At 39.5% G+C, this 24,306-nt stretch overlaps 1 protein-coding gene across 2 annotated transcripts in view; it reads left to right on the forward strand.

The window, feature by feature from the left end:
* Nucleotides 1-23,843, forward strand: part of MED14 (mediator complex subunit 14) — a 34,952-nt gene extending 11,109 nt beyond the window's left edge. The window contains exons 9-31 of one of the 2 annotated variants that reach the window (XM_058845833.1): nucleotides 228-378; nucleotides 2,931-3,042; nucleotides 3,658-3,783; nucleotides 4,588-4,666; nucleotides 6,222-6,381; nucleotides 6,767-6,961; nucleotides 7,513-7,647; nucleotides 8,078-8,154; nucleotides 9,640-9,800; nucleotides 10,079-10,225; nucleotides 10,318-10,409; nucleotides 11,648-11,800; nucleotides 11,981-12,250; nucleotides 13,454-13,609; nucleotides 14,143-14,254; nucleotides 14,883-15,014; nucleotides 16,053-16,235; nucleotides 16,906-17,141; nucleotides 17,858-18,037; nucleotides 18,239-18,346; nucleotides 18,782-18,907; nucleotides 19,508-19,697; nucleotides 23,248-23,843. In XM_058845833.1, coding sequence (XP_058701816.1) covers nucleotides 228-378; nucleotides 2,931-3,042; nucleotides 3,658-3,783; nucleotides 4,588-4,666; nucleotides 6,222-6,381; nucleotides 6,767-6,961; nucleotides 7,513-7,647; nucleotides 8,078-8,154; nucleotides 9,640-9,800; nucleotides 10,079-10,225; nucleotides 10,318-10,409; nucleotides 11,648-11,800; nucleotides 11,981-12,250; nucleotides 13,454-13,609; nucleotides 14,143-14,254; nucleotides 14,883-15,014; nucleotides 16,053-16,235; nucleotides 16,906-17,141; nucleotides 17,858-18,037; nucleotides 18,239-18,346; nucleotides 18,782-18,907; nucleotides 19,508-19,697; nucleotides 23,248-23,321 — 3,355 coding nt within the window. In that variant the 3' untranslated portion in view covers nucleotides 23,322-23,843. The remainder of the gene's footprint in view (nucleotides 1-227; nucleotides 379-2,930; nucleotides 3,043-3,657; nucleotides 3,784-4,587; nucleotides 4,667-6,221; nucleotides 6,382-6,766; nucleotides 6,962-7,512; nucleotides 7,648-8,077; nucleotides 8,155-9,639; nucleotides 9,801-10,078; nucleotides 10,226-10,317; nucleotides 10,410-11,647; nucleotides 11,801-11,980; nucleotides 12,251-13,453; nucleotides 13,610-14,142; nucleotides 14,255-14,882; nucleotides 15,015-16,052; nucleotides 16,236-16,905; nucleotides 17,142-17,857; nucleotides 18,038-18,238; nucleotides 18,347-18,781; nucleotides 18,908-19,507; nucleotides 19,698-23,247) is intronic. The other variant, XM_058845844.1, reaches the window with a different exon arrangement.
* The last annotated feature ends 463 nt before the right edge of the window (nucleotides 23,844-24,306 follow it).

Below are 24,306 nucleotides of genomic sequence, written 5' to 3' on the forward strand. Positions count from 1 at the left end.
CGAGTACACTTCTGATTGTGTTAAATTTGCAGTCATCTGAAATTCTTCATGTAGTTACAGTTTACCAACAGTTCTGCTATAAAATATCATCTAAAACAAATGCCTTTTTCAGTTCAGCTGACACGATGTTGTTTTTAACCAGGACACACAGAATCAAGGTTTAGCTACTGAAAAACATATTTTCTGTTCTTCCAGTTGCGTGGTTTAATTATTCTATTTATTTTAAGTCAACAGGTACTTGGCAGGAAAACAGGGACTGCATCTGTCCATAAGGTCACTATAAAAATTGATGAAACTGATGTCTCAAAACCCTTGCAAATATCTCATGAGCCTCCACTTCCTGCCTGTGATTCCAAATTGATGGAAAGAGCCATGAAGGTAAAGGTTTGCTTTGCAGGAGGCATCTAATTTTGTGAACAGAAAACTCAAGTGCTTTACTCTGTCAGTTTGTTCCACTTTGATTCTATTTAAAGAGCCGTTTCTAAGATTTCTAGTAGGTATTTACTGTAGGTTGTGTAGTGTTTATGTGAGGGACCTCAAATTGTTGTTACAAATTATTGGCCTTGACTTTTATATTGATCTTAAAAATTGCACCTACTTCACTTCACAAGTGCATTATACCACTTATGAGAGAGAATGCTCCGGCTGGGGGGAAACAACAGCAACGTGTCAGTTATTGTTAGAGTTTGGCCTGAAATGCTTTATAGAGAGACAGTTGTTCCCTTTCCTGTCTTGGAGCTACTCTGAAAATCAGCTTCCCCTTGTCACTGGAGTTGGCTACCCTGCAGTGCTATCCACTTCAAAAAATCTTACATTGTGATTCAGAAATCTTGTGCTGAAGAGCTCATGTGGCATGTTTGTTATAAGTGTTAGGTGAAACTTAGTTTTACATTACCACTAACCAGATTATATCATGTGGCCTACTTGAATGTTCAAATTCCTGTATTTTACAGGTGGAATTGTTGTAATGATCCAAAATGAGTAGCTGCAGTAAGCTTCCTACTTGGATCATGTTTCACTGGGGGTAATTCTAGATCTTGGTAAAAGATATTTAAGAAAAACTGCATTCTGGGTATTATAATAAATCGTCTGTAAGTCCCTCAGCAAATGTGTGTATATCACTGGGATACATCAGGATGTCTGTTTGTCATTATTGCTTTCAGTGTTTGGGTTTAGGAGAGCTAGGAAACAGGAATGAATGGTGTAGTCTTCACACTTTCAGCGCAGTTTTTCCACAGGGAAAAGCTCCCCAGCTCAGATCTTCCGCCTGTCTCACAGAACTTTCTCCTGATGGTAGCTTCCACCCCCTGTACATAATTTGTATTTCAGCCTCTTGGCCCATTATGCTACCAGTGCTGACAGATAAGCCTGTATGGTGAATGTCAAGAACTACTAAGGTTTCACCTACAGAGGGATGTGGGAAACCTAGTGAAGCATGGTAGCCTTCTACTCTATTTCTAGAGTAGGAATTCTGCTGTTAGTTTAGTAAATACATATTACATTTACTTATTTAATAGCCTGAATTAGTATATTTAGGCTACTAAATATAGAGTTGATTTAGTGAAGGTGCTGTATTTATGTGTAAATCCAAGAAATGGCTCTTTATCTACAACATCTGAAGATCTGCTGGAGCTGACAGTTTAAGCTCACTGAATGAAGTCTGCAGCCTGTCGATTAAGATATGAGGCCGCTGTAAATTTGAGATGTATCAAAGTTAATGCTGTCCCCCTTTATGAGGACTTGCTCTGAGCTTAAAAAATTATCAGCTATGGTAAATACAGTGTTGTTGTAGTGTTTGAATAATGATCTCAGCTATAATGACGTAGATGGCACACTGGGTTTCTGTTTGTTTAAGATACTGTCTAAAACTGGCACAAACAAACATGTTTGTCTGAGCAGTTTGTTCTGCATTAACCTATTGAAAATTGGATGGAGCTATAGAACATGTAGTCACTTCTAAGTGAGGAAGATTTAACCCATTGCAGCTGCTGAGGTGAAATGCTGTAGTGTATGGATAAAGACTTGATTGTTAAGGCCTTGGAAAGCTTGTGTCTAGGGGAAGGTCATTCTGGTATGCAAAAGCTTGCACTGAATATAGTATAATTCTGTGGTGTATGAAACTCTTTTGCATTTATCTCTTATACTAGAATAAAATTTGAGTTTAATTCAGCTTGAACAGTTTTCAAAGCAGTGTGAGGTTACCTAGAAAAAAGGTTTTGCTGTAATCTGGAGCTTTGCTTATGCAAAATATGCAAATAATGTGACTGGAATGTGAATGAATGTGAATGCAAATGCTTTAATTTAGATTGTACAAGTAAGTTACAGTGAATATAAGTGGTGGCATGAGCTTCAGCACTGGCAGTGCAACAGAATGTAGATGCAAGCCCCTAGATAATTTTGGGTTCAGTAGGGTTGGCCATACTCAGTGTCAGTCACTGCATTGTTACCCTGTTAGCAGGACTGGAACTTGTTGGATTTCATGTTACAGCTGCATGTGTGTTTGTGTGGAGGCAATCAGATCCTATTAAAGTGTTGTTTTGCGGTGTTTTGTGTTTAAGGGTCTTTTTCCTTTAGCATAAGTTGGTTATCAATGGCTGAGAAAAAGCTGAAAATGGACCAGCCTTGATTCAGAACAAGTAGGTTTGCACAGGGAGTGGTAACAGCATAATTTGTGAAATGTCTTTTACACCTTCTTCTAATCTTAGCTCAAAACTCCTCCCACTGCCTGCTGCACAGACAGAATCTCATGGTAGCTTGTTGTATTTTATAGTGCTCCAAATACTCAAGTTAATAGTTAATGTGACTCACCACTGTTCCAAGCAAATTATTTCTGAAGTGATTGTTTCATTAAGTACCTTTGTTCCAGTGTGCTAATGCAGAAAATCTACACATCAAATATGAGCTTACTCGAGTATTTTTCTTTTTTACAGATTGACCACCTATCAATAGAAAAACTCCTAATAGACAGTGTCCATGCAAGATCTCATCAAAAACTCCAGGAGCTGAAAGCCATTCTTAAGAGCTACAACGTTAATGACAATTGTATGTGTTTTCTATTGAGGTTTTTCTAGTTAATTTCCACTTGTATATAGGGATGGTTTCCTTCTCTCTTGATGTTTCTTGTTTTAATTAATTTAAATTAAAAAAGTAAAGGGAAATGTGTTCAAAATTAACAAAACTTAGCTTTGAATTATTCTGCATTGATAATTGTAAAATACCTGTATGTCTAAATGCAGTGTAATAAATGAAGCCAGAAGAACACTGTAGTCTGGCTTGAAGGGTTAAAATTTGCCTACTGTAAAATTGTTTGTGTTCAGAATTGAAAGCAAATCTTTCATTTTTTTGAACTAGTTTTGGATGAGACTTTCCTTAAACTGCTGTTAAAACTTTTGGGATGTAGATTGATAATTGTGAAGCAGTGAGTTAAAAGATATTCGAGGATTAATAATCTTCAGATTTGGTCTGCCTTTTCTCATTGGTTTGTAATTGTTTTCACAGAAAAATTCTTATATTCAGATTCTTCTCTATGTCAACACTATAATAATGTACAAGTGAAGTTTGTTTCTCTAAAAACATACAGGTTTTTGATTATAATTGGCTACATTTTAAAATAGGCTTGAATTTTGATTGAAATTATTAATACCATTTTTTGTTTAGCATTCATTGAGACGGCTCTCCCAACTCTTGTAATCCCAATTTTGGAACCATGTGGTCGATCAGAGTGCCTGCATGTATTTGTTGATCTCCACTCTGGAATGTTCCAGCTGATGCTATATGGTGTTGGTAAGTAAGCACAAAACCTGGAGGTATTTCATATCTTGCAAGAATCCTGCGCTATGAGGTAATTTTGTGGAAACAATTCTGTTAGATCTGCAAAGTTTTGTGAGCAAATGAACCCCACACTTGGGTCATCATCTAGGTATTGGAGTTTGAGGAATAGAAAAGAGGATATTAGTGCTTAAGTGTCACAGTTCAGTTAAGATTATTTTAAGAGGACAACAGAGTAATTATTGTTGGGAGTCAGTGGGATGCATGTTCTTTATGACTCATGATTCCTGGCTTGCTCTGATGATGGATGGGGTCATTTCACATGGACCTGAGTGAGAATTGTATTATGTGACCTTATACATCTTGAGTTACTTCTGTTCAAGTCTTAACAACATTGCTCAAGAAAAGTAAGTTATTTTAGTTTATTTGGTTAATAACATCCTACTGTGGTCTTAAAAGCATTATGGATCATCTGTTGGTACACGGGACAATTACAGAAGTACAAGACAAAACCAGAAGTTTCATCTCAATATGAGAAAGAGATTCTTTACAGAGAGATCAAACAATCCTTAGAACAACCCCCTGAGAGTTCTGGTGGAGTCTGAATCACTGGGAGATGTGCAAGATGTTCAAGTTAGATAATCTCATCTGTGTTCCCTTTCCCACAAAAGGTTGGATCAGGTGATCTTTCAAGGTCCCCTTTGAAGCTGGAACCTGGACTGTTATATGATTAATTAGATGAGATTCTTTCAATGAAAGTTTGAAGGTTTGTTTGAAGGACTAGTGCTAAGACCATTTACTCACCTGGTGTTCTTGCAGATCAACTGACACTTGATGACATAGAGAAGTCTGTTAATGATGATATGAAGCGAATCATTCCTTGGCTTCAGCAGCTCAAGTAAGTGACTTGAACAATTCGCTTAGTTTGCATGGACTGAATCACCACTTTTGTATTCTGGATGAGAACACTTGCATTTGACCACAGTAGGGGTTATACTTTCTCACTGTTGTAAGCAACCTTCAGTATTTGCCATCTCCTCTAAGCAGTGAAGGGAAGTCCCGTGTTACTTGTAATCGATTCCATAGTCCTGCTTTAATTTTGCCCCTTACACGTAGCCTCATGCTTTGCTATATGCACACTTTGCATGAAGTCTTTTCCCTTTTAAGTAGCAGACCACTTGCTTCCTGAGAACCTTCTTTTCTGTTTGTGTTCATTGTCTGTGTCCTTTATTCCACTCTGTTTCTTGTTTCTCAACACGAATGATCTCACTTCTCACAATACAGAGGAAAAACCAGGAAGTGGCCTAGGATGATTTAAATAATACCTGTTTATATTCTAGCACTTCAGCCCTTGCTGGTTTAAGCCTCTAATCATCCTTCTGTAAAGCCCTGAGATTTAAGCACAAGATACATTTGGCTACCATAAGAGGTTGTAGCAAATAATACAAACACCGTTTTCATCTGCATGAGAACTGAGTTCCACCTGCCCTGTCGTTTTGGAAATTCCCAGTGCTCTGAGTTAATTGCAGGGTGAAATCTCTATTTGAGGAATTCTGCTTCTAAAAGAAGCTTGATGATGCGTGAAGCACTGGCACCCTGGAGAAACTAATCAACCTCCCTTTGTTATAAATAATGTACTTGAGATAATGGCTTGGGTAGTGCTGCAGTTTCTGAGGAAGCTCAGCAGTCCACAGAATGTCTTTTAGGACAACGGTATCTGACATGTATCTGTGAGAATAAATGTGGTGTGTTGTGATGGAGAGGTGCTGAGCAGCCACACTTTTCACTGCTGCTGTCAGTGGAAGTTTGACCGAATACCCAAGCCATGCATTTCTGAGCCCCTTTCAAGCCTAGCTAGTCTCCCTGGCCTTGCCACTATAGCTAAAATCCATTGGAGTATGACAAAGTTTAATTCCAAATGTGAGAATAAATTTGGCATCTTGCATGTAGTTCTTCATCTCCCAACTTATTCAGGTGAATGAGTTTGTTTCTAACATAACTCAGAGTGACATCCAGCTCCAGTGGCTTTTTTTTTTACTGTATTGCTTAGCAGCCTATGGGAGCAAAGATTTTTCTTTCTATACCAAAATGTAATTGAAGATTCCAGATTGTCAAATAACTGCAATCTGCATGGGTTTTTTTGATATTTTCCTTCTGTGTTTTATATTGTAATTTCATACTGTAGTATATAAAAATTTATTCAGCAAATAATTTCAGGGCTTTTCTTCTTGAACTAACAGCTGTCAAGCTGAAGAAAAAATGTAAAGATAGTGATAAGAAAATATAAACTAATGAAATTTCCTATGTGATTTTTCTGTATTTAACTTTTGCTGCAGTGATAGATGTTGGCTTAAATATGGCTGACTCTTAATTTGACACTAATTCTCTACACAGCAGTGTATTAGAATCATAAAACCAGTCTCAGGGTACTAATACCTTTATTTCCATGCAAGGTTCTGGCTTGGACAGCAGCGCTGCAAACAGTCTATAAAACATTTGCCTACAGTGAGCAGTGAAACTCTTCAACTAGCTAATTATGCCAGCCATCCAGTGGGAAACCTTTCCAAACACAAACTGTTCATCAAACTCACTCGCCTTCCCCAGTACTACATTGTGAGTAACTGAAAAATGCTTCTGTCTTTTGCTCCCTGTCATGGATATCCCAGGCAGTTTGTTGTACTGTTAACTCTTAACATTAGCAACCAGGTGATTAATGTAATGCTTGATTCTCTTCTCTCCCCACTTCTCCTGTGGGTTTATTAAGCACTCAGGCGTGTACAGAAGGAGATACATACAGATTTATTACTCAGCAACCTTCCCATTCTCTGTGTTTTCTGAAAGGTTTGGTCTTTCTTCTCTTCTTGGATACCTTTCCTAGCCACAGTATCAATATATTGGAAAAAAACTAATGTCTGTTCTTTGAAAAGGAAAGGATAGGAACTGAATTAGATTTACTCTTAGCTTGAGAATCTTCTCAATTTGTTTTGTTTAAATATAGGTTGTAGAAATGTTTGATGTTCCTGGCAACCCCACAGAACTAGACTACAAGTACCATTTTCTGTCTGTGAGCTATGCTGAGGGAGATGACAGCCCTGCCACTGCACTTTTACTACAGCAGTTCAAACCAAACATTGAGGAGTTGGTACTGGACACAAAGAGTGGCAAACAAATGAAAAGTGGTGTCAAGCGCAAGGTACGTGTTCCAAAAGCCACTGGGGTGGTTACAGTGCTTGAAAGCTCAACATAGGTTCTGAACATCAATTCCAGCTTTAGTTGCCATGTTTCCAGTGTTTGTATGGCTGACATCTTACTTGTAGTGGTTCTCTGGACTGCTTCTCTTAGGGAAATGCTGGGAAACTGTTTTGTAACAGTTGTCCTTCAATTCATGCCAGGCCTTCTCTGCTGCTCTCAGAGTCAAGGCAGAGCTCTGTGCAGAGGAGTGTTTATATATTGTATATGCAGAGTGCTGGCATCTGTGATACACTTTGGGCCATGTGTAGATTTTGAAGGACTTGCAGGGGCTGATAAGAGTTACTTCTTGGGGCCAGGCTGACATGGCTTAGTGATCTACAAGTACTGTTTTAAGCACAGACTTTAACTGAATTGCTCAGTCCTGAAGTGGATCCTTTCAGGAGTTTGTGCTCAGTGTGATTCACTTAACAATTATGTTATTCTCTGGCATCTCTTCAAAGTGTTTACTCCCAATATGCAATCCCAATACATTTATCTTTATTTTAATTCTAGTTATCTGGAGATCCATGTTCCATAGAACCCAAGAAACCAAAACGGTCGGGAGAAATGTGTGCCTTCAATAAAGTGCTAGCTCATATTGTAGCCATGTGTGATACAAATATGCCGTTTATAGGGCTTCGGATAGAGGTAGGTATTAAAAGTTATTTTGTTTCTTTCTTTCTCTCCCCTGTGTCTGATTCTGGTGTCTAGATATGACTATTTGGCAAATTTGTGGTCATGTGCTCATTCCGGAGTTCCCCTGCCAGCTGAGCCCAGATGACTCAGTCTTTTGCACTGTGTTGCTCTAGTCTTGTTACAGCTGCTTCTCTTAGTACAAGGCACTGCAAAAAGCTTGAAAAGTTGAGGGAAAAGGGAAAATGAGGATGAAAGATGCACTTGTGGGGAGGGCTGGGAGACAACTTTATACCAGGTTTGCACAGACCATCTTTTGGCTTTCCTGCTTGAGGATGTGAAACATCTGTCACCTTCAGGGGGGAATAAAAAAAATCCTTGAAAATGTTACATGTTTTTGGCTTGACTTTTTGTTTGGAATAACATCTTTCTTGTTCACTCCTAGTTATCCAATATGGACATTCCTCACCAGGGAGTACAAGTAGAAGGAGATGGCTTCAGCCACGCAATACGTTTATTAAAGTAAGAGGATATTCTCTGTGTTTCATTTTATTAATGTATGTACACTTGAGAGAAAAAAAGGTCTTGTTTGGAGAATAACAATGGAAATAACAGGACAGAGGTGGGATTTTTGTTTTGGGGTTATTTTTCCTTTTTTTTTTTTGGAGGGGTGTTAATACTGTGTGTCTTGCACTTGCATGTGAAGCAGTGCTAGAGAAAGGGGAAAATTAGACTACAGTTTTTTTCCTTCATTAGCCTAAACTGAGGTGCTCTGAAAACAGTTTGACAGTCCTCAATCTTTAAATCCAGGCACTGCTAAGGAAGATGCAGTGATGATTCATGAACATGCAATTTTAGATCAGATCAGAGGCCTACATACTCCATATGTTATTTGACAATTATGTGAAACTGCAGGGAAAAGTGCCAGGAATCCCAGAAAAGACAATTGCATGGTAAAGAGGTTGTAGAGGAAATATCTGAGAATCATACAGTAATTTAGTAGGTTATTTAGGCCTAAGTGCAGGACTTTGCATTTGTTTTCATGGAACTTTATAAGGTTCCTGTTAACTTGTTCCTCTAGTCATCTGCAATCTCTCTGAAGGGCAGCCCTGACCTCCAGCATGTTAAGTCCTCCCTTCAGTTCTTCTGTATCATATAGGCTACTGAAGTAGGTATATTGAAGTTCTTATTGGGAGGCCAATAGTATCTGCCTCTGTGTTAACCCTGAGGAATGCCAGCCACAATCAGCCACTAACAGGAAATGCAACAAATAAAGTTTAAAGTAAAAAAACACAAACCCTGAAGACACTTCCTAGAGTGAAACCTTCACAACTCCTTTTCTGCTGCAGAAATGTACAGTGACATAAAGGCACTAGTCTCCAAATGCATCAGGCCATACCTTTTTAACTTTGCATATGAGCAGAGAACTTGTGAGCTGAAGTTAAGGGTGGAACATGAGATTTCTGGCTAGATCCTCAAGGAATTTGAAAAAGAGTTTGGCATGTTTTTACTTAAGCTTTATTTAGTCTGTCCCCTGAGCTCAATTCACACATTGGGATACGAATAAATTAGTGAGTACTAAGGGAACTGCCAGGTTGTTCATTGCATGTAGAGCAAGCTTGTTCTAGAAGGCAAATGTATTCATATTGCCACAGAACTTAGTTATTTTCATCTTTTTTTGGCTTATTTCTCTGTACAAGAGCTTTCTATTGGTGAGCTCTTAGTTCACCAGGAGATAAAAACAATTCAGCAGATCCTTTAACAGTCTGTAATTTGCAGGTGTTGAATCCATAAATAAAGTGGTCTCAGCTCAGAGTGTTTTTGTGACACACTACAGTCCTTGAAGAGGAACAGGTTATCTTGCTGTGCAGTCCAGCTGCCTCTGCTGTTGATTTGTTCATTCTTTCATGTTCAGACTTGGGAGTCCTTCAGGAAGTACTCAAGGCACTGTTGTTACTTGTGGAACTGTACTGTGTCTGATGGAGGTTTTGTTTTTGTCATGTATAGAATTCCTCCCTGTAAAGGTGTAAATGAGGAAACACAGAAGGCTCTGGACCGATCTCTTCTTGATTGCACTTTCCGACTACAAGGTAGAAATAATCGCACGTGGGTGGCTGAGCTGGTGTTTGCAAACTGCCCGCTGAACAGCACTTCCTCCAGGGAGCAAGGCAAGTTTCATTGAGGAACACTGGTAAATTTTGTTTCTTTGTAGTTTACATTGTTTGTTCCAGTAGTTTTAATGTCTTGGTGTAACTGGACAGCTGTCTGCTCCTAAGACTGCTAATAAACCACAGTGTACCTTAATCAAAATTCTGACTGCTGAGTTGATGCATTTTTGTTATTTGAATTTGCTTCCTGGTCACTTCCCACCTTTCACTCACAGTTTGTAAATCACAGCTCAGGAACCACTGGATTGATCAATATTTCCCATCTCCTCACACTGCAGGACCAACCCGTCACGTTTACCTGACATATGAAAACCAGTTGTCTGAACCAGTTGGAGGTCGCAAGGTGGTCGAGATGTTCCTTAATGACTGGAACAGCATTGCTCGGCTGTACGAGTGTGTCCTGGAGTTTGCACGATCCTTACCAGGTACAGAAATCACCTCCTTTTTGTCAAAATGGTGGGCTTACAGTTTACTGTGATTTTTCTCACTCTAACTCTCTTCCCTCCTCTCTTCCCAGATATCCCCAACCACTTAAACATTTTTTCAGAAGTTCGGATTTACAACTACCGAAAACTTATCCTTTGTTACGGAACTACCAAGGGGAGCTCAGTGAGTAACTCCTAAATGGACTTTAAGTGTATGATTGAAAACAGGGTAGGCTTAGACTTCTCAGAATTTTGCTGCACAATTTTTCTTCGTAGTGGAATTAATATGGATGAATGTAGAAAAGACAGAGGGTGCCGCATTGCTGATTTGCTGGGTTGCTAGAAGCTCAGGATTTTTGAGAATTTCTGTTAGATGCTTTAAGTTATGGGCAGGACAGTTGTGTGCTTCTGACTGATGAAAGCTGGTGTGGCAGCCTTTTTCTGAAAACCTTTGTGTAAGTGTTGTTACTGCTCACTGCTGTACTGGGATATATGGATGGATATGTATTAGCTGAATGCCTAATCCTGCCTTAAAAGAGTGGACTCTAACAAAGTTTTAAATGTAGTGCTGTGCTTTCAATGAGGTGCTGGTTATTTTGTGTCAGCACTGTTCTCTTGTTCAGAGCTCTAGCTTCATCTGTAGTATTTGAATTTACAACTTATTAATTACTTAAATAGCTGAGTACTTGCTCACGCCTTTACGTTAAGTGCTAGGTAGAGGAGGAAGTAAGTGCACGTTTATTTCAGATTAAGAATATAGTTTTGTGTGCAACTGTTGCAAAGTAGTTTGATATATTTGAAATTTGCTTCCTGGGGCTTTTTTGCATTCATTTTCTAAGCTAAATTTTTAAAAGTATTTTTATGTGCATTTTATTGGGAAGTGTGTGTAAATATATATATGTATACATATATATGTTATATATATGTTATACATATATATGTTATATATACATAAGTAGCCAGAGCAGCGGTATGGACTTTGCATTTAACTTCCTTACATATTATCCAGTAGTCATTTTTGTGTAATGTAACTTAAGAAAACCGCCTTCAGCACATGTAACTTAAGAGTCCACCTCCAGCAACTCACTAATCAGTTTTCCACACCATGAATCTCTCGAGTTTAATTTTCTCTCTCTCACTTTTGGCAGAAAAGATTCTTTTGTTTTTTGGTTGAGTTGCTGATACAAGTGCCCAGTTCTGTGATTGCCAACAATCCAGACAGCTAAATGAGTGTTAAAGCTGAGAGTGCTTTTTTTTTCCTTCACAACCTCAGCAGATTTTGAGGAAGGTGAATTAGGAATCTGTTGAGGTTTGATGAAAAATGGGGGAAAAATTTAATCTGACCAACTTTCTTGTTATAATCTGTTATTACAACCTATTTGTTCTAGCTTCCAAGACCATTTTATGTTTGTGACATTGCAGATCAGCATTCAGTGGAACTCCATCCTCCAGAAGTTCCACATTTCACTGGGAACAGTTGGCCCAAACTCAGGTTGCAGTAACTGTCACAACACAATTCTGCACCAGCTCCAGGAGATGTTTAATAAAACACCAAACGTGGTGCAGTTGTTACAGGTAATGTTCTAAAAAACTTCTCTCAAGAAAATTGCAAGACACTAGGGAGCTGAATTCTGATTACACTGTTCTCTTCCAGGGTGTTATGGGTGTTTATGGATCTCATTGCCAGAAAGTAATTTTCCCTGACCTTTCCTTTTAGGTAAACTACCTGACCTCTCAATCTCCGCTCTCTCCCAGGTTTTGTTCGACACTCAGGCTCCATTAAACGCCATCAACAAACTCCCGACCGTGCCCATGCTGGGACTGACCCAGCGCACCAACACTGCCTACCAGTGCTTCTCCATCCTGCCCCAGTCCCCCACACACATCAGGCTGGCCTTCAGGAACATGTACTGCATCGACATCTACTGCCGCAGCCGCGGCGTGGTGGCCATTCGCGACGGCGCCTACAGCCTCTTCGACAACAGCAAAATAGTGGAGGGCTTCTACCCCGCCCCTGGGTTAAAGGTGACCACCCCTGTGTTTTCTGGCAGGTTGTCAATAAATGAGCTTCTAACTTGGAAGTGTAAATCTGAGGTGAAGAACTTGGTGAAGGTTTCCTTTGTGGAGAGCTGCAGTCCTTCCAAAATTCTGAGCGTAGAAGGAAGTTTTCTATTTATTGGTAGATCTGTCAATGAGTTTGAATCACCACATTTCCTTTTAAAAAAAAATAACATCAAGTGCTAGGATTTTTTTCTTCTCTTATCTGTGTATTCAGGCATGCTTTTTTTGAAACTTGCTGAAACTTTGTGACTAGGCTGGATGTGTGCTCCAGGACTAGCAGCACCTGCTCCTCATAAACTGTGTTGTGTGGCAGTACAGTGCTCATAAGCTGCAGGTGGGACAGAACTCCATGTCAGAGGATTCTAGACAGAAACTTCTCTTTTAAAATAGTTTCCATCAGTGTGTGGCAGGAGCTTGTGGCTTTGCTTCTAAATACAGTGAAAAATGAATTTGTGGACACTGACAGAATGCCTGAGGGCAGCTTGTACCTGTGCTAGTTATATTAAAATGCTGGATAATGGCACCCTTTGAGAAAGAGGTTAATTTGCTAATTTATTTTTCTGCCAGTTGCAACTGAATATTAATTCTCTGATATTGCATTTAACTGATCCTGAATATCTACTTCTTTAACAAATGCCAAATGAAAGGCTAATGGAAAGAAGAAGGAGGTTGTAGACATCAGTGTAAAGTGGTAGAAGAGAATGGAGATGGGAAGGTAGAGGAGGAATTAATTCAAGAAAGTTGTCAGGTTCCTCTGGGTACAAGAGAATGCTGTGGAATAGGTGACTTAGATGTTCTAAACTGAACAGGGTAGTTGTAGGTGTGATACAGCAGCCCTGTAGGTTCTGGACACTGATGAGTTGTTCTGGAACAGGTATTCCCAGACTTTTTCTTATCTTTAAGGAGAGAAGAAAAATGTTGGTATTTCAATTTACTGGAGATATTTCTTGTCATAGAGCCAGGTGTCTCTGTTTATTAATTGATATATTTTGCAGACTAATTATACTGTAATTAATGAATGCCCACTAGTATTTAGTTCCAGAGAACTTGCCTGTCTCCTATGTGCTGTAGCTGATAAAGGTAGTGTTAAAGTTTAGCAAATACTGCCTTCATTTGTAGATTAAAATTTAAATGGGCAAATTGCTAACAAAACTGCTTTTCCCACAGACATTCCTGAACATGTTTGTTGACAGCAATCAGGATGCACGGAGACGATCTGTAAATGAAGATGATAACCCACCTTCTCCTATCGGAGGAGACATGATGGATTCTTTGATATCACAGCTCCAACCCCAGCAGCCACCACAGCAACCGCAACAACAGGTACCCTTCAGGCAAAATAAATGTTTATTGTCTTCCACAACAGTAGATTTCTAAGAACTTCATGTTCTAAAGGGATTAGCAGTAACAGAATGGAAAGAGAGACTATAAACCCACTCTGCTGCAGAATTCCCCTTCGGGCAAAATGTATTAATTTATTTTGCCATTTCTCATTCCAGTGTAAACAGCCCATAGCATATGAACAGCAGCTTTGGAAGGTCACATGAGACTTGCTGCCTAGAAGCAAAGGACTGAGGGAGGGAAAACAACTGTTTCAGATAAAAGATGGGAGGGACAGTCAGGAGGCTTTGCTGTTACAGGGTGGCAGATAAAAGGAGAGAGGTACAGAGGTATTATGTCTTTAGAAGAAAATGTAATAAACAGTGAGCACGGAACAAGATAGTATAGAAAATCAAACAACTGTGTGGATGAACTTGTAAGACCAAAGCCTCATTAGTATTCTCCTGCATATACTTAACTTTTGTTTTGGTACAAAATGATCAAAGGTTTTCCTTGTCCTGTGTTGACAATTTCAGCCATTTGCAAAACAGGCAGGAGCCTCGGGAGCATATCCTCTCACCTCACCACCCACCTCCTACCACAACACAGTGACACCCTCCCCATCCATGATGCACACACAGTCACCAGGTAGGATGGCTGGGAGGATGGGAGCCGATCCTGTACTAGAAAAATAGGTCTTTGTGGATGCATGTTTTTCTAGTATTTGAGCTGTGTTTAACACCAGATTAGCCAAGGGAATGCACCTTGCACTGTGGGGGGAAAAAGCAGGGTTCTGCCATGCATGTTTTGGAAAGTACATTTTGAAGCTAAAAAAGCCCATTAAGTAAAACTGTCATCTTTAGCTGTGTAATATTTGGGACTGTTTCATTATTACAGTTTATAACTTGCTAAGACAAAAACCTGATAATTTTCAATACCTGCTTCTTCAGAAAAGCTTTTCATCTTTTCTTTTCTGCTCTCAGCTGTTGTAGAACAACATTTAAAATATTGAAAATATTTAAATTTAGGGAAGGGCTGGGTAGGGAGGAAATGCCGTTCTTCAAGCCAGATATCATGGGAAGTTTCCTTTGTGTGGTAAATCAACCTGAAAAATGTAACAGCCATGCATGTACAAAATAAAACCATTGAGTGCAAAAACAAATTTGCTTGAATCTAGTTTGCTTGTCTCCCTAAAAAGGAGAGAGCAGTTGGTAGAAAAAATTAGAATAGAAAGATGGGAAATATGTATAACAAGTGATGTGATGTCTTTGATCAGGAAATTTGCATGCTGCAAGCTCACCTAGCGGGGCTTTAAGAGCACCATCACCAGCATCCTTTGGTCCAACTCCTTCACCTTCCTCTCTTGGAATCACAATGGGACAAACAGCTAACTTTGCCAGCCCACATGGTAAGTTCTTTACTGGCAGGTGTATATGTAGTGACAGGGAGGGCAGATTTGCTTCTTGAAATTAAGTCTTCCAGAGCAGACTTAAGTTAATTTAGAAAAATTCATGGTTTGTAATTGGCTCAAGTAGCTGTTTTCATATATGTGAGTGTTAACAGTAATCAGAAGTAGCTGCATGGCATGTTGAGGCGTTCCTAACATGTTAAAAATTGACCCTCAGTCACTCTTTTCTGCTTACTAATGTGGGGAAATTCCATGTGGTCTTGTAGCAGAACAGTGGCTGCAGCTTTTAATGAGCATTTTCTTTTGTTAGATTAGTTAGTGAATTTTCACTGCTTACATTTCCTGGAAAAATAGCTGGAACAGGTTAGAAATTCAAATACTTGCAATTTGAAAATATTGTCAATGTCTGGCTGGTTTGACATATCTGTATGTGAGCAACGTGCCTTTTGGTTGTTTCCTTTATTAATTTCATTGGTTATTTTGGAAAGCTGCCAAAACAATCCCTTGTGTAATCACAGTGCATTGGAAACTGTTCTATAGATCACAACAAGTGAACGGTTCAGATGGTAATTTCCATGCATCAGTTTGACTGTTGAGATGAACAAAGAGAGAGATGTAGCACAGAGTAGGTTTAAAGTTCTGATCAGCCTGTATAGCAGAGATACCTTTGCAGCAATAACTGTAAGATGTTGAATAAATAAGGAACTGTCTGGCTGAGGCTTCCATTTGCTAAGGAGCAGTAGAAGTCCAAGTCTGTAGGCAAGAGCTTCTTTTGGTTTCAATATTACTTGTTGAACATGACAATTTTCCTTAGCATTCAGTTCTACTTTTTTAAAAATACAGCTTGGAAACCCTTGAAATCTGTGTCTTGATTTTTGCTCTCATCCCTCACTTGTGTGTTTAGTATGGCTGTAACAAGTAGTCTAAGAGCTTGCAGGCACTTTCATGCTTTACAGATTTTGGTAACCTTTTAGATTTCTCTATTAGAAAGCCTTTTACTTTTAAGAAAAAATAATAATGGTCTTGTAACATCTGTAGGTACCATAGACCCAAGCTCACCATACACCATGATGTCACCCAGTCAGCGTGCAGGGAATTGGCCGGGATCTCCCCAGGTCTCTGGTCCATCACCAGCAGCACGGATGCCTGGAATGTCACCAGCCAACCCTTCCCTTCATTCACCTGTCCCTGATGCCTCTCACTCCCCACGAGCTGGAACAAGTAGGCTTCTTTATCAGTGTTATAACCGTGAAATGCTCATGTTTAACATTTCTAGTTGTGTTCCTTTTGGTAGTTCTTGCATCAGTCTGACAGTCCTTACTGTCCTTGTGCAGTAAAATGTCTAAGGAAATTAAGCCTTTATTCTGTCCTAGTTCAAATCTTCAATAAAAAATTGGGAAAGTGAGCTAAAGCATACAGCATAAATGTCAACAGAATTGATGATAGCTTTTGTTGTAGTGCGGAAATCAGTCTGAAACTATTGAACTCCATGACTTAGAGAAGAGTTTTCAGAGTGAAAGCAATAATAGGCACATTTGCCAACCCAAATACTAACTTTTCACATCATGGATTTGTAATGCTGCTCTTGCACGACTGATTTAGCCATCTTTACATCCCATTGAGTTTGTTGTGCAAACCTGCTGTCTGCATGCTGCAGAAAGAGGAAAAGGGAGGAGAATTTTAATGTTACTGAGACTCTTTGCATGGGTTCAGGGTCAAAACTAATTCCTTGTCTGTCTGATGCCTGTCACTAGGCAGGCAAATTCTTAAATAAGAAGGATTGTGCTTTGGCCCAGAGGACTTAACTGATGAATAGTGACAATTAAAGTGAGCACATATCTTATGTTTCAGCTTAAATCGTCCCTTACTGCAAGTCCTTGTGTCCCCACAGGTTCCCAAGTCATGCCAACAAGCATGCCTCCACCTCGGAAACTACCTCAGCGCTCTTGGGCTGCATCCATTCCTACAATCCTCACCCACAGTGCCTTGAATATTCTGCTCTTGCCCTCTCCTACCCCTGGGCTTGTGCCAGGACTAGCTGGCAGCTATCTGTGCTCCCCTCTTGAGCGATTCCTCGGGTCAGTGATTATGAGGAGGCATCTTCAGAGGATCATACAACAGGAAACGGTACGGTTTCAGTTTGAATGGACCTGTGGGTATGGCTGCTCCATGTCTTTTAAATCAGGCACAAACTGAATTGCTTCAAATAAAATAACTGTTTGCTGTTAGACTTGTGCCATACTTCTGATTTTTGCTATCTAAAGACTCAAAATGTAGAGAAATCATTCAGTTCCACTTCTTTTCTACACAAATTAGATGTTGAAAACTTGTTTGGTCAGGTGAAATTTGGTAACTGTTAAGATAGCAAGTCTGTGGCCAGACTTTGAGATGCTGTGGGTTCTTTGGGTTTAGCATGTCCATTGGGAATTTACTAGAACAGCCATAGGCTTACTGTGGGTACCACTCCTTGGCAGGATTGCCAGAGAAGTGAGTTACTGGTTAATGTTAACTACTCAGTTGGGAATGTTACTTTAGGGTTTGGGACAGAGAAATGTGCCTCTTCACTTCTGTGGAATGGATTCAGTGACAGAAAGAAGCCAAATCTGGCTTGAGCTTAATTCTCAAGGCAATTTTACCTGTATTAAAATATCATGTGTTTCTTTCTGGAAAGAGAGGTTGATCACTACACTTTGAGGAGAGAGTGAGAGAGAGAGTGTGTGTGTGTGTGTGTGTGTGTGTGTCTGTGTCTGTGTCTGTGTCTGTGTGTCTGTGTATGTGTGAGTTCATGCCATTTAATGAAATGAATGAATGCCTAATTGACTGTGAATCTCCTTTTTATGCAGCTACAGTTAATAAACTCCAATGAACCAGGTGTCATTATGTTTAAGACGGAGGCACTGAAATGTAGGGTTGCTCTCAATCCCAAAACCAACCAGACCTTGCAGCTGAAAGTAACACCTGAAAATACAGGACAGTGGAAATCAGAGGAGTTGCAGGTTTTGGAGAAGTTTTTTGAAACAAGGGTACGTACTGAAATCAAGAATGCTGATATTTTTGTGCATTGCTTTTTATCTCTGGTGTTGTTTTGAGTGGTTCTGCTGACTTTCACTGGCATGTGTAAGAGCTGCAAAATATAAAATTGACAGCTGTGCATGCTGGTTGCACATTAAATTAAATATATTTATTACCTAAAATAGGTACTACTAAATAGTGTCTTTCTTTAGGTTGCAGGACCACCTTTTAAAGCAAACACCCTGATAGCCTTCACAAAGTTACTAGGGGCTCCCACGCACATCCTCAGGGACTGCGTACACATCATGAAACTGGAGCTGGTAAGTCAACTGTTCTATTTATTTAGTTCACCCAACTTTTGGTAATTATATTTTTGAAAAAAAGCTGTTGTATCTTTATCTACAAACAGACAAATTACTCTAAATTTATACATAAGTTATTTAATGTTATTGGAGAAGTTACCATTTTTCTTCTAGCTTTCCTGGAAACACTCAAAATTTCTCACTTAAACTATGATTTTAAGGAGCTGCAGGCATGTTACTGCACAACAGGCACATGCATAGGCTGACCAGAATAATTCTGATTGTGTTACTTTGCCCAGTTCTTTCAGAGTTATTCTGATTTCTCTAAACCTGGCAACATCTGCAGGTTTAGCTTAAGAGGCACATTCTGTGGTTCTTCCCTGTTTCATAGCTGCGTGTGTCACTGACATGAGACCTTTGCTGTTCTTTCTCTGTGCTGCTCTCTCTGAACAGTTCCCTGACCAGGCAAGTCAGCTGAAATGGAACGTGCAGTTTTGTTTAACAATCCCTCCCAGCGCTCCTCCAATTGCGCCTCCAGGAACACCTGCTGTTGTGCTGAAATCCAAAATGTTGTTTTTTGTAAGTAGAGCTGTTTTAAAATTCTAACCCTGCATGTCTCTGAGATCAGCACAAGTTCATAGTGAAACAAGCCCACTGTATCTGACAGCTGTAATAGCTAAAAGTGGTTTGCTGTTTGGAATCCTGGATTTGCTTGGATCTCTTCTGTAATGAGTTCGGTTCGTATTCCTACTCTCCTTCCTACTGAAGCACAGCAGCTCCTCGTGTTTCGTGTTCTTGGAGAGATGTTGACAATATATAAAGTTCAGCTCCCTCTGGGCTGCATCTTCAAGTGCTCAACTTGTGGGTGTTTAGTTCTTCTTTGAGGCACTAACAGGCTAGATGGGGCAACGTGCACATTAGTGGTGCTGGGAGAGGAGAGCAGGGATGAAATACTCAGAACAAATCTACATTAGTGTTGTGCCTGTGCTCACTGTGGGGTGCTTTTGAGAAGACAATAGTCTCCACCTGATTGATAATTTCTCTATTACAGAATTGTTTGAAAACAGGGGGGTGGAAGTACATGCTGTCTGTAGGCCTAGACTGTTTAACTGTATTAGAAGTTGCACTGAAGTACCTGGTCATTCGATTTAACACACTTTTTGTGTTGTTTCCCCCCAGCTTCAGCTAACACAGAAAACAACAGTCCCACAGGAAGCTGTTAGTATTATTGTCCCAATTATTTATGATATGGCTTCGGGTACAACGCAACAGGCTGACATTCCCAGGCAGCAGAACTCTTCTGTTGCTGCTCCCATGATGGTTAGCAATATTCTAAAGAGGTTTGCTGAACTGAATTCACCACGACCAGGTACTGTACATGTCCAGTAGATATATTCTCTTCACCCAGACATCTGTGACAAATCTCCAGTGTAAAACTAAACCTCTCTTAAGTCTGAATTCTTCTTGGTTTCTATCTTACTTCTTTAGTCATTACAAACTCCTGATGTGACAGGCAACACATAACTTAATAGGAAGTACTGGCAACACAGCAGAAGGTTGCACTGATGATTCAGGCTGGGTTTTGCTGTTCTGCCCAAGTGATAGAGTGCACCCACCTCTTGTTGGCCCAACTCTTGCTGCTCAGTAGGAGTCACACTTTTTTGACAAATGGGCCTAGAATGAGTCACAAGAAATATGCTATGGCCAAGTGTCAGTTTTCATGGTTAATTATGAAGTTACTCAGCTTAACAGTAGAATATAAAGGGATGTTAAAATAGTTATCAGAACTTGTCCACGTGCTGTGAATGATTTAAAGTAAATGCAGTGGTTGTATACTCCTTTGTCAGTGTTTTCACTAGCAGAGGTGCATACAGTTCTGTCCACCAGAAGTGCTGTGAAGTGTTTGATCTAGGTTGTTCAGAGTGTTCATTGGCCTGTAGGTAGTGCACCGTGAGCAGCATTGTGCTTTACTTTCCCTCTTGTTTGTCATGCCTTTTATTTTTTTTTTAGTATCTAAGACATGGAAGAGCAGTAGCAGATTTTTTGGGCAGCATGTTGTCTGTAAGCAGTGGTTTGGGATCCTAATACACAGGTGGTTCATAAGAACAATAACTTTCAGTTTGATGAAGAACAAAATTTTTCCAATAATCCAGTGAATAGATTAAAGTTGTGGATTGAAGTTGTGAATCCAGAGGTTGACTCTTACTTCTCTTTTGTGTAATTATTCATCTCGTTGTTATGCAGTAATTTTTACTATGCTTGATGGATTATTTCAATTGGTAGAACTTGAGCAATGTTTACCTGAAATTGGTGTGGATATGCATACATTTCTGAAAGTTGTGATGGGATTTAAATTAATATGCACTTTCTGTTTAACATGTAGTAATAGTGTAGGTAAATAGGAGTGAAAATAGCCTTGAGGGCATGTGGAGTTCCCTGTAGGAGTTCTGTATGTGGAAAAGAGCTGTTGTTTGTGTAGCATTTTTATTTCAAAATACATTAACTAAACTTCAGGTGTTGCTTTTGGAAGGTGCTTCCCCACAGAGTTCCCCTGGTGTGGGGCAGGGTAGGTTCTTGCTTTGCTGTTTGTTATTGCCCTGAGTTGTGTTTTAGAGTAAACCCTCCACAAAATACCACAGGCAGAGCAAGTAACTGTCAAAGCTGCTCTGGAGATGCAAGGTGAGATGTTTTCTGATGGTCACTAGGTAGATCAGAATGGACAATTTTTGTTTGTTGTTCAAGTTTTTAAGCAGTTTTGGAATCCAGTACAGGGAGCAAAGTATAGACGGGAAAAAAAATAGGAAAAGCACTGGAGCCACAAGCAGAATCTTGTCCAGACAAAGGAGAACGTAGCTGGCTGAGCAGAGGAATTTTCTAGTAGTCCTTCCTCTGACTTCCAAAAGAAAGGATGAGTCTGTATAATTCTATTTATTTCCACCATCACCCAGCAAAAGTAGGATCTTCCCTGAGGACACTTGAAATGCAATTTTCTCTGTTCATGTTGTCAAAACATACATTATTATATCTGATCAAAGAGAACAAGAATAGCTTCTTTTCTTCACCATTGAAGGGTGATAGGAGAGCCAACAGATGAAAGTAAATAGCTGGGAGACTTCTCTTAAAAAAGCAGTACGTGGGAGATCCCAGATGTGTGTCCTTTCTCGTCTGATGCTCCTTTCTCTTCTGCTGCTCCTGTGCTGTACCCAGAACTTTCCTGACCTTCCTACATGTTAGCTCTCTGCTGCACTAATTGCAATCTGCTTGGTTAAGGGAATTTTTCAGTGTTTGAGTCAGGAAGGACCAGGGCCTCCCATCATGCACAGATGATGTTACTGGCACTGTCATTGTAACCTGCAATCAGTGTTGCCTTGTTCTGGCTGTATCTTTTTTACCTTTCTCTCTTTGTGAGGAAGTATTTTGTATTCAGCTTAATTTTCCTCTTAATAAAATGGTAGTGCCTGAAAAGTAAGTTCTTTTGAAAGAGTTTTCTTTTCAGATCTGTGGGCAAACACATTCTGCTGTGTTTAACAGTAAAATGTTGACTCATTGTGAGTACATGTTGTCTAAGACCACTTTACCTATGCCTCCATGGGAGAAAATACTTTACTTTGGGGAAATACTTGTACGAACTGAGAGGAAATCAATGCCCTGAAATAATAAGTTTAAATTTGAGCTGTAAGTCCAAAACCTACAGTATGTAGTGGACATCGATCTGGTAAGGAAATTAAAATCCCTGTGGATGCTGGAGGTGACCCTTAGAGAGGAGCTCAAGGGACTCGTGATGATTCTTAAAGCACTTCACGACTAAACATTTTTCAGTGTCTGATTTTCAGTGATGCAGTGGATGGTATTTAGCCCAGATTTGTAGCTTTGATATGATAATGACCTGCCCAAAATAATCTTGGGAATCCCTACTATGGCAGTTAAGATCAATGCATCCCAACAGGCTCTGCTCTTATCTCTTTGCTCACACTGTTGCTCCTTCAGCAGCAAAATTCAATGTCTTCTAATTGATATTTCTTGAAATATGCAGGAAAAATTCAGCCCACAGTGACCAGGGTGCAACAGTGGCTATTAATTGTATTCTCTTAGCAGGAAACAATAGATGAAAATCACAGCTGCCTTTTACTCCATCTTTTGTTGTTCTTATTTAACCCTTTCCCTTCTCTTGGTTTTAACTTCTTTAAGCTATTCAGAACATGTGTGTGTTTTTGTCAACAAGTGCTGATATTTAAAACTTGGGGTAGCTGTGGCTGATTTTTCCTCTCAGTATTGAATCTCAGCTGTTGGAAACAGAAGTCCACCTGCTCTGTATTTTATTTTGCAGTTTAGATGTCAAGGATAGAGCCAGAGCAATTTGGTTGAAAGAAACAAGATTCCTGACTGTTGCCCAGTCTTGGAATTAGAAATGTTTCCTAAACTAATCTTGGGACAGAAAACATCTTCCAGCTGTTTCAGACTTGAGTCTTTCAAAATGTTTAGTTTCTGCTTGTAATCAGTAGAAATAAAACTTGATGAAGTTTTAATTTGCTTTGTAAGATGCGATGCTCTTAATTATTAACATACAGAAAAAATCAGACCACAGTCCATGTGCGATCAATTCTAGCATAGATTCAATCTGACATTCAAAAGCAATTAAAAGTTAAGAGCTACTTGCAATTCCATCACCAACAAGAGCAGTCCTGCTGGGAAAGCTGGAGCTGTTTCAGCTGGTAACTCCCACAAATCCCAAGGTCCCTGGAGGTGGCTGGGGTTTGGGAGTCATGGCGTGTCTGCACCCCAGGCTCTGCCCTGGGGGCTCAGGGGCTCAGCAAGGAAGGGCTGTGGGGTGTGGGGCTAACCTGTCTCTTTTCCCTGCTCCAGAGTGAGGAAGGGCTGTCCGGGGCGCGGTGCTAACCTGTCTCTTTTCCCTGTTCCAGGTGAATGCACAATATTTGCAGCCGTTCGTGATTTGATGGTTAATCTTACGCTGCCCCCTGGGGGGCGTCCCTAGACACTTTTAAAAGAAGGCTGAAAGTGAGACAAAACAGAAAAAAAAAAATTAAAAAACAAAAAAAAATAAAGCCTTCCGTTAAAAGAGGACGTTTTAATTTTACCTTTTTTTCTAAGAGCTAACTATAAACTGGCAAACTTTCAGGGATGCACTTTCATCACATGAGTATCACCACGACTTTTGTATAGTGCTGTTGTATAGTGTGTTTTAATGGGAGACACTTCAGAATAGGTAATAGATTGAAGTATCAGCTTGCTGGTAATAGATTTAATATTCTGTTTTATACTATAAAGATTATGAAAATGCCAAACTTGTTTGTTTTTCTGTTTTTCTTATGTTTTGGTGTAATAGTCTTTTTTTAAGCAGGTCTGTCATTTTTGAATACTGTAAAACTGTGACAAACTTTATATTGAAGCTGTATTTTAATATGACTGCTTTGAATCCTTAAACAATTTATTTGGGCTTGTTGTAAACATGTCCCCAAAAAGCAATATTTAATAAACTGGATTAAAAAATCTTAAACTGGATGTTGTATCCTCTTAAACTTTATTCCTCTCCCCTGCTGTAGCTACTGGTCAGATCTCTTATGTTCACACTTCCTGCAGTGTCTCTGTATGTGATCTTGCTTACACACACACACGTGCTGCTAACTTAAAAACCCAAACAAATCTTTATTTATTTATCCTCTGGGTTCAATTCTGTTCTACTCGCCAAAACAGAGTAGAACAGAATTTCTTCATTTTCCTGGTTGTAAAAATAACCAGTAACTACTTAAAATGGTGCTTAATTTCTTACACCAGGAACTGCATCTTTTCTGTCCCAAAAGCAAAGCTAAGTGGAAGAAGGAAGCTTTTGTCATCTGTTGTGGAATCTGTAATAACAGACTCTTGTCTTATTCTTATATATCTTGTCTTATTCTTATTATATCTGTAATAACAGACTCTTGTCTTGTAGAGGCAGGTAAAGTAAAAGCTGGACCTGCATA

The sequence above is a fragment of the Poecile atricapillus genome, chromosome 1 (genome assembly GCF_030490865.1).
Source record: "Poecile atricapillus isolate bPoeAtr1 chromosome 1, bPoeAtr1.hap1, whole genome shotgun sequence".
Classification (NCBI taxonomy): Eukaryota; Metazoa; Chordata; class Aves; order Passeriformes; family Paridae; genus Poecile; species Poecile atricapillus.